We start from the raw sequence: 10,024 nt of genomic DNA, 5'->3' as shown, positions 1-10,024 counted from the left end.
TTTGTCACCTTGATCGTACACGGTGGAAGTGACCAAACAAAGATACCAGTACAATTGCAGGCACATACAAACTACTAGAGGTGTTCCTTCACTGCAGGTGCCTGATCAGGAAGATGGGATCTCACCAGCTGCACAATGTACAGAAAAACATCACTCCCAGTGGTCCACCAATCCCCAAAAATGGAAATGGAACAACAGCAACAATTACCATGACATATCCAACTGCCACAGAAATGATACGCCCTGGAGAGGGAACATCACCCAGAGGAACAGCCAATGACAATGTGCACACGTACCATTAAGTACGTGTATGCAAATTTGTCTTTTGTTCTTTATGAAAAAAGGAATGTTTGTATCTTGTTTGTTAAGAAAAGGGAGATGTTTGGGTTTTGAAATGCAAATTTTACTGCATGTCCTATCTGGCATGCTATAGTCATGTGGCCTCTGCCATGAGGGACTCCCTGCAGGCAGCCACCTTACATTCAGTTCAATAAAGACCCTACATGAGAAAGACTGTGGTCTTTGAGCTCATAACTCATACATTATTGACTCATAAATTCTCAAACTCTTTCGTGTAAATGGTTTTTGCAACTACCCTACTTTACTCTTAATGTATGTAATGTTATCTTGAGAATAAAAGGGAATGTTGTGATATCACTTTAAGGGAACATGCAAATAAGCAAGTCGCCAGAATGTAGAGTGTTATCTGATCAGTAGTTGTATGTGATGTGTGTGTGTAGGAGTTGCAGCTGTGCTGTCTTGTGAGCAATAGTTGCTGAAGCTGTAAAGTAAATCTGTCTGCTGAGCCATCCTGTATTGTATCTTCAAATAAACAAAATCTATGTCTAATTTACTAGTCCTGTGTGCGCGATTTATAAGTTTGTTGAAAGATAAGATAGAAATGCAACAGACATTAAACAGAAGACTAAAATAAAACTCTGCCAGGCCATTGTCCTTATCACCCTGGGTATGGCACAGAATCCTGCGTATGCTATAAATGCCACATCAAAGCTTTGGAATGTTTCCATGAAAGACACCTGAGATCCATCTTGAGAATTTGATGGCAGGACATAATCACAAACAACAAAGTCCTTCATTGTGCTGGACTCAATAACATGGACGCCACCCTCCAGAGAATTAAACTTACACGGGCAGGCCACGCCTCCTACATGGCTAACTACAGAATCCCTAAGCAGATCTTCTATGGGGAACAATCTCAGGGAAAACAACATCAAGGACATCTGCGCAAACAACATAAGGACACCCTTAAGTAGAGCGCACAAACTTCTGCATTCCAGACCACCTCTCTTGGAAAAACACTGCAGCTGATTGTCCCCAAAAAAGGCAGCATGGAAACTTGGTTCAGAATGCTTCGAGGACCATCTACACCAGACTCGCAGCATCCAACATGCCCAAAGGAGGGCCAGAGCAGACGCAGCTGCAGAAGTCCCCCCTAACACCAACAAAGACATTGTGAAATCCCAATTCTGTGCACGTCCATGCCAATCCCGCACTGGACTCTTCAGTTATGAGAGGACCCATAGAAGACAATGAAATAACTTATAGATTGGACATACTTAAACAATAAGGAGAAAGCCACAATGACTAAATATCAGATTAAGAATTAGGCTATGAACTAACAGGCAATTTGTTTAACAATGAATAGGTAAATGAATAGTGTTGGGAATAAAATAGGGAATGTTACACTCCTTATAAAATTTCTGTTTACTTCGTACATATATCAAAAGCATTAAGGATGGTTTCCTTGAGCTGTTCTTCATCAAAACTAGCTGATGAAAACAGTTGGTCACATGTTGAAACATGTTCTTGGAGTCAAAACCATCCAAGCCAGTTTGTTCATTGTAAACTGTCTATAGATTACCAGTCAAAACTCAGGTAGCACAATGTAAGAGCGAGCCTCGAACAATTGGCTAGTGTTATCCATCAAAAGGAATTGTAAAAAAAACTATTGGTTATGCCCCTCAGGTCTGCAGGCCTGACTCAGTCTTTATCCCAAACATAGCTGTCAATCAAAAACCAACTTCCAGGCTGGCCTAAATCATTTATCCAGATTTCTAGATTTCAATTAGGCTGGGAACGTTGGCGAACAAGGACAAAAACGCTGATGCCAGCAGGCATGCTGATTTCCCGATGACATTACCTTTAGGGGAGTTGATAGCATAGTGATATCGTTGCTGGGCTAATAATTCAGAGGTTCTGGGGACCTGGGTTCAAATCCTGCCATGGCAGATGGAATTTGAATTCAATAAAAAGATCTGGAATTAAAAGTCTGATGACAACCATGAAACCACTGCTGATTGTTATAAAAACCCATCTGGTTTGCTAATGTCTTTTAGGGAAGACAATGTGGTCTGGCCTACATGTGACTCCAGGCCCACAGTAATGTGGTTGACTCTTAAATGCCCTCTGAACAAAAGCAACTAGGGATCGGCAATAAATGCTGGCCTAGTTAGTGATGCCCACATCGTATGAATGAATAATTTTTAAAAATCACCAGGGAGTTTGGCCAGGGAGGGGAGAAGGCAGCCCTGAGATCCTGCCTGATCCATTAAGAAGGCTACTTAACATTGGTTTTTCTTTTAGCTTTGTCAAACATCTGCTTTAAAATGCTTTATTTTCTATCTTTGTTAATATAATGATAAGTTTAAGATCTTGGTCTCTCCTTCTTGCCTTTGTACAGGGCCAACAGAGATGCATTGGTTACTTTCATCACCTTGAAATGGACACCAGGAATATCACCAACAGCATGACCCTTATGACCAAAACCAGCGACTAGAACTTCATCATTTTCCTCAATGAAATTCAAGCAACCGTCATTTGGAACAAAAGCCATGATTTTCTTGCCATTCTTAATAAGCTGGACTCGAACACATTTTCTGATAGCAGACTTGGGCTGATTAGCCTCAACACCAACTTTATGCAAGACTATTCCTTTGGCATGGGAGGAGACACCACTAACTGGGTTGGCCTTCAGGGCTGTCCCCAAGTGGGCCTTCTTGTATTGCTTATCATGCCATTTCTGATCATACCGAAGGTTACTCAACTTCCTGGCTGTACAAAGACCACGACATTTAGCCATGGTAACAGACTTGGCCTCTCATTGTTAAAAAGCTCATTGAAAACTCATAAAAGGCATGTACTGATTTTGATGTTGTCCAGTCCGCATCAGTGAGCTGCTCACCCTTGGGTTCTAGCTGTGGCTCTCCTTAAGCATTTCAAGTTTCTCTGAATGTGTAATACTGCAAATGGATGGTACAGCAGTGAAATGGCAGCCATTATATTTAAATCAGGCCTGCACTTGAGCAGTCACATGTCTGTTCCAACTCCCATAGCCACTAATTGACCGCCAGACCTGTCTCCATGCAAATTAAGGGTCTGCCCTGCATGAAACTCAAGGCTGTTTTCCCCACCCCCTCCCACCCCCCTTACAGGGTGGGATCAGGAACGGCAAATGGTCCCTACTTGTATTTTCCACGCCCAAAGGGAAATTTTTGCCTGTGGAATCAATTTAAGCTTCATGATCTAGTCAGCCAACTTAACTTGGTTTAGCTGTTGTTTATGACCTGACCATTGCCACGTGAACTTTGGTTTTTAACATTTCAACTGCTGCAACTAGTGATACATGTTCTAAATCAGAAATCTAATAAAGACAAATGTATAATTGTGTTACAATAACACTAATAACTCACTCAAGCCTTGCTTTGATAATTTTATAGCATCATCTCTGTTGCTCAATGCCCTACCAATTTGAAGGGCACAACAGACTGCTTAATGCAACACACAATACATAAAATCTACTTTTATTTTGAAATAATTTTACTCATTCAGGCGCATGCAAATTAAGAAGATAAAAGTTGGCAACTAAAACATCTATCTTCTAAAGTTAATTTATATTTGAAAATCAGTTTTTTCTTTGCTCATTTGTTTTGATAAGCTGATTTTAGAGATTCTCGAGGCACCACCCTGTTGTCTTTTCTCCCTGTTGCATTAATTCTCTGGAATAATTTGGTAGGAAAACAAAATTTATTTCTAAACCAAATGCATTTTTGCTCAGATTACTTAACGTATGAAAATGTTATCTAAATGTAACAAACTTTACAAAAGTGTATTAGAATATGCAACACAAATGCTGTATTTTTGTATGATGATTCAACATCAGCTTTAATTTAACAACTATAGCTAGAGTCCTGTAATTGGCTGAATCTTTTACATTGCTGTACCAACATACTGTGGGGCAGAATGACAAAGCATTGGTCTGTACGTTCAGGTCTTTGCATAATAAAACATCTTTTTTAACTACATTGTAATGTGGAAGTCAGGTTTTGCCTCACAAAATCGAGACAAAATCAGACAGAGTTATCTTGGTTCATTTTGGTGCATTGCTGATCGTTAGTTTCGGGATGGCATTAGTGCAGATCCGATGAACATTGTCTATCCTCCTCCTTTGCCAAACGTGGTGTCTAGCCCAAAGGTACTCAAGAAGGAATTAGATGATAACTCAAAGCAAATAATCTCACTGACAACCTCACCCAGAAAACAGAAATACAAATTTGAGGATGTTGACACAAATTGTACAAAGCTGTATGAAGTAAAACTTCTTCAGTTTATTAAACAATCAAGAACATCCCATTCTTATCTCCCATGTTTTCCATAAATGCGATTACCAGCTCTGTTCAAGCTTGTCCTCCAAGTGTGCCATCTCCTCAACTAAAAGTCAGCAGCCTTTCCCCAGCCTCACTGCAATCAATTGGACTTGTGCCAGACAGGCTAAAGCATGTGGAAGACAAGCACTAATTGAATATGTGGAAGTAATTTTTACATTTCTATGGAATATAATATAAATTTCATGTATAGATTTGGTAGGAATTGGAATTTGATAGGAATTGGAATTTGGTAGGAATTGGAAGGATTTGGGCTTGTGTTCACAGTTTTGCACTTTTTTTTCTAATTTTGGTGATGGAAAAAGGAGAGAGTGAATTGAAACATCTTTCTGGACATGCTCATCACAGATTAGAGCATCCAAAACCAACAACAGCATTATCAGAGTTTGCCTGTGCGTACTTTCAACAATACGCATGACCTGGGAGTGTGCATTGAGGATGATATGGTGATCAGTGACAGAAGGAAGGTAAGTAGTGTGGAACAGTTGATGAATGGGAAATTGATTTATTAGTCTTACACTCGAGTGTGTTCTTGATGCTGTTTAGGTTGCCATCTCCCTTCTGGCAACTGGCAGACTGTGGGCTGGAGTGGGAACCTTAATGATTGGGTGCTCTGTGCCCAAAGGAGGGCCTCACAGGTGGCAAGGTCTGCCCCCTCAGTAAGACCTCTACCCTGCCCTTGTAGTGACACTCCCCTGTCACCAGGGCCTGCTTCACTGGTCCTAGTGAGGCCACCCACCGACATCTCCTCTGAGACCTCCATCTCTGTTCTTCATTCTGACCTCATGCAGTACCAACAGTGGCCACCACTCCTGGTAGCACATTTGGGTCTGAACAGCTGCCAGTCTCTGATTGGCCAGCAGCTCTTGGAGGTGGGATTTTTATACTGAAGTCCCCAGGAACCTTGGCAGCAGAGATGTACATGCCTGATTTTCATTTAAATTCATGAGGGCTCCTGGACATAGCCACAGCAGGCTTGATAGTGGCTCTCTGGCTGGTGGACGGGGTCATTGACATGGCCATTAAATTCAACAAAGGTCTCTATAATTTCTGAAACCCAGAATTGAAAAGCAAAATGTGAAAACTGAAAGTTGTATTTGTCTTTGTATTATGCTGTAACAATAGGTAGGTGAAAGCTTTGAACTTCACAACCTACATGCATATCTACTAAATTGTGGAAGTATATTTTGAGCAATACTATACTGCACTTGTCAGGCTGTGAAAAGCCATAGTTCTGATATTTAGTCCTTCTGCACAAAATAGTGTTGCACAGCTCTTGGGCCTGAACTTCCTCAGAGTGGCAATCAGAGTGGGATTGCCATTCTGCTCCTAGTTTTTTATCTGAATTGTTTTTCCATCCTGTCTCACCTGATCTCCTGACTCCTAGCTATGCGAGATCTGGGCAGTGTAGCTCTGGGCTGAGCATTCAGGGCTGCTGTGTTGAATGTAAAGAGGCCATGCTCCCCTTTTTTAATGGCACTAGTTGCCGTAATCCAGATAAGTTAAAGGTCCAGCCAAGTTTAAAGGTCCTTGACACGTGTAAAGAACATGTATTTTTATTTCTGTTGGACTGTTGTAAAGAATGTATCTTTTTATTTTCTGTTGGACTGTGCATTAAATTACAATGGCTGCAATTTGAAAGACATGTCCACTGGAACAGGATAAGAGATATATACAATGTTGCAGTTCTGGAACAGTGTGCCATGAAAGACAGGATGGTGCTGGAAAGGAGTCCTGGACCAAGGGAGCTGCTTGGCAACAATTTTTTGATTGGTTCCTGATTAGGTGACCAGATTTTATGTGAGGGCAGTGCAGCAGAATAGCTCCTGGCCTGAAAGGAACAAGCCCTAAAACATCTTTCACCTGTGTGTGGAAGATTCCAATAATTCCATAATAATAGCTAGCTGGCTTTTACTCCTCATATCTCGATAACCTCCCTCTCTCTGAAAACCCCCATCAAGAGGCAAAGGGGAAAATCACGGTTAGAGGCATTGAAAGGCAAGTGGTCAACCCGTGAACTGAATACTGGAAGTGCTGGAAGACTACCTCGTGTCATCAAAGAGAACTGAAAGGAATTTGGAAGGTATCAATCAAAATCAACCTACCAAATCCTGTACTTCGGAATTGGAGCTATTGAACTGTTTTATCCCACTCTTCAAATTCATGTTTTTGTGTGTCTTATTTGTTTTGTATGTGTGTGTATAGAGATTTAAGATGGGGTAGAGTTTAGGTTATAGAGATAGAAATTAGCAGTTCATATTTCTAGCTTTTGCCACTCGTTAATGACAGTTTGTTCAACAAATGGTTATTAACTTACTAAGATTACAAACCTGATGCTTGTATACTGTTAACCTAAATTAAACAGGTAGAATTGGGGCAGTCTGGTGGTTTGTTTGAATGTTTCCTCAGCTCAGGGAACAGTGGGCTTGATATTACAGTGCACTATCCCCAGTGTGTCATGACACAGGCCAGGGAGAAGGTAAGTGTATAAAGTAAGTGAGTAAGATTTGATGGGTGGAGGGGGGTTGGGTTGGATTGTGTCTCGGGGGGATTGGGTTGAGTTGTATCTTGGGGGGGGGTCAGGAGTAAGATTGGGCCTTGGGGGGTGGGGGATTTGGGTCGGGCCTCGTGGTGGGGGTTGTCGGGTCGGGCCTCGGGGGGATGGGGTGTTGGGGCAGACCTCTGGGTAAGGGGGGGGTCAGGTCGGGCCTCATTAGTTGGGAGGGGGTATCAGATTGGGTCGGGCCTTGAGGAGGGTGGGGGTGAGAGTTGAGCCTGACGGGGAGGGGGTGTGTGGGTGTGTTGGGGGTGGGGGGGAGAACGAGGGGGTGGGAGTCGAGAATGGCAGGTGTTGGGGGAGAATCCCTGTGGGTGTGGGGGAGAATCCCGTGGATTGGGGAGTTCCCATTGGGCCGTGAATTCTCTTGGAGGTGGGGGGAGGTCTCATGGAGAGGCTAGCTGGAAGGTCGGTGGGGGGGAGACCCTGGGGAGTTGGAGGGGGTGGGGGATTGCCTTTGGGGGTCAGGGGTATGGGGGGTGTCTCGTGCGGTGTGTCAGTGTAGAGCTGTGCACTAGTTACCCAAAGTTAGAAGAGGTTTTAATTCTTCTAATTTTTTCTGGGCAACTATCTATGTAATCCAGTTAGAAACATCCGAAGTTTGCGATTTAAATCACGTTTTCGGATGGTCCCCCATGCAGGGCAATTGACCAGGGGAACTTTGCTCTTCCAGGCAACAATTGCCATACAAAACTTAACTGTGAACTTTCAGGAGTTGGAGTTCCCAAGCGCATCTTTGGGGTAGCAAACCCTCCACCCCCCCCACCAACCCCCCAACACACCCCACCCCCCCATCCTCCCAATCTGATACCCTGAAGCTCGGAATATTTCACAAAGACACTTTGATATATTCACAAACCCTGTGCTGCAGGGTTTTGTTTCTGTTGTGCAATCACGAGCCCTGACAATTCAAATGTTTTTTGTGTATCTCAGCAGCTGTAACTTTTAGCTTTGCTAACACCTCTCACTGCCAGATATCACTTTCACAAATGCTACTTATAAAATAATGTTGGTAGAATAGGAGGGTTTCTGATGCCCCCCACTCTTTTAATACAGAGTTCCTAACACTACAATGCAAAAGACAGTTTCAGACATGGATTACCAGAGCTAATTAATTTGGCCAAGACAGAATGTTCAAATCATTTGAGCAGCTCAACTCAGTATAATTGAATTGGATTAGATTTCCAAAGAAATTTATAGATTTTACACTTTATATCAGCACAGTGACTTCCATAAATAAAGATTAAGTTTCGTCAAAGTATCAGCTTTTTTTATTGATTTGGGATCAATTTCAGAGAACGTCCAGAAGAATTCAATAGGTAATCAAATTAAAGGGAGTTTAATTGTAAGTGATCCATAGATGTCCACATAGTCCCCACAAAATAAGTGAGTTAAACTGCACAGTACAGTGCACAATGCAGAATTTACTTCATTGCACTGCTTCCTGATTTGGCACAAATCTAGTTACTTTTGGAAGATTATTCAGTTGGAATCCATCTTCGGGCTTAAGTATTGAATGTCATCACAAACTATTGTTAGGTTTTATGAATACTGTGCCTTACAGCAACAACATTCTCCATCTTGATTCAATTTCCTTCCCAATGAAAATAATATTCAAAAGAAGTATCTATCTTTAAAATATGGCTTTACAACTATTAAAAATGTTATGAAGCTGATAATTTCTGTGGAACAGCTGCGGGTTTGGCTTCAGATTACCATGCTCATATTCCTAAGAGGAAGGCAACTCAATTATATAGGAATAGGCAAATTTGATTTACTAACCTCTCCACCCAGACACATTAATACAAATTGAAACTGCAGGATAATCTGATACCACAATCTGGAATGGTAGGTATTATATATACTTATATTATATTACTCTGTAGCAAATTAAACTATAGGCATTAATTTTAAGTCACACCAGTGGATGTATACTGTGTGGTAACAGCCCAAAAATCACTGTGCTACACGTACTGCCATGATTCCACCTGCTGCCATTTTTTGAGGACCTCTGCTTGGGCAGCCTAGATGCCTGCCCATTTCCAGTGGCTACCTCATTTGAATATGCTAATCAGGGCCCAATGAGGTGCTTTCGCCATTTTAGATATCAATAGCCATCAGCACGTTCTTGCTATTGGTGCCAGGGTGGCATAAAAAACAGTCCTTATATGACCCATACCTTCCTTGTCCAGGGATTGGGCAGTAAGAATATTCCTCCCACTGATTACCTGAAATCTGCCCATAATTAGAATCCACCTCATAAATTCAGAGGATCTTACAGCTAAGAAGGAGACAATTTGGACCAACATTCCATAAAAGAACAATCCAATTATGTTACATTCCTCATCCTTTCACCATTCCTATTTATTTTTTTTAATATTTATTTGCTTTCCTGAAACGGTATAGTATTCTGGTTTCTACTTCAGCTGCTGTTTTTCATGTTGTTCCATTTAATAAAAATAGGTTTTCTCTAAATCTGCTCTGTTCAGTTTCTTTAGTTTCTCAATAACTAAAGTAACTCATTCTTGTTTAATCCTATGAATTTCTTCTAAATCCATTCTACGGCACAACTTAGTTATTAATGGCACATAAAACACAGTATTAGAGACTATGGCTGAACCAATATGGGTAAGTCAACTCCTGATATTACATTTAGCACATTAGGCTGTTTATGCGCTGTTACAAGGATAAATGCAAATTTATTGAATCTTTTTTGAGAACTTTGAGGATTCATTCACTTAAGCTCCGAAATGGGCCTAAATGAGTTGCACTCAGCTGGTGATGA

General features: G+C 41.5%; 1 protein-coding gene across 1 annotated transcript; it reads right to left on the bottom strand.

Moving 5' to 3' along the window:
• Window positions 1–2,665: 2,665 nt before the first annotated feature.
• LOC121290879 (40S ribosomal protein S23-like) lies at window positions 2,666–3,100 on the bottom strand. The gene has a single exon (XM_041211904.1). It carries the CDS (start codon window positions 3,098–3,100, stop codon window positions 2,666–2,668), a length of 435 nt encoding a protein of 144 aa, XP_041067838.1.
• Window positions 3,101–10,024: the final 6,924 nt, after the last annotated feature.

This window comes from Carcharodon carcharias, chromosome 18 (assembly GCF_017639515.1).
Source record: "Carcharodon carcharias isolate sCarCar2 chromosome 18, sCarCar2.pri, whole genome shotgun sequence".
NCBI classification, from domain to species: domain Eukaryota; kingdom Metazoa; phylum Chordata; class Chondrichthyes; order Lamniformes; family Lamnidae; genus Carcharodon; species Carcharodon carcharias.
This window is presented reverse-complemented; position numbering and strand designations above follow the sequence as displayed.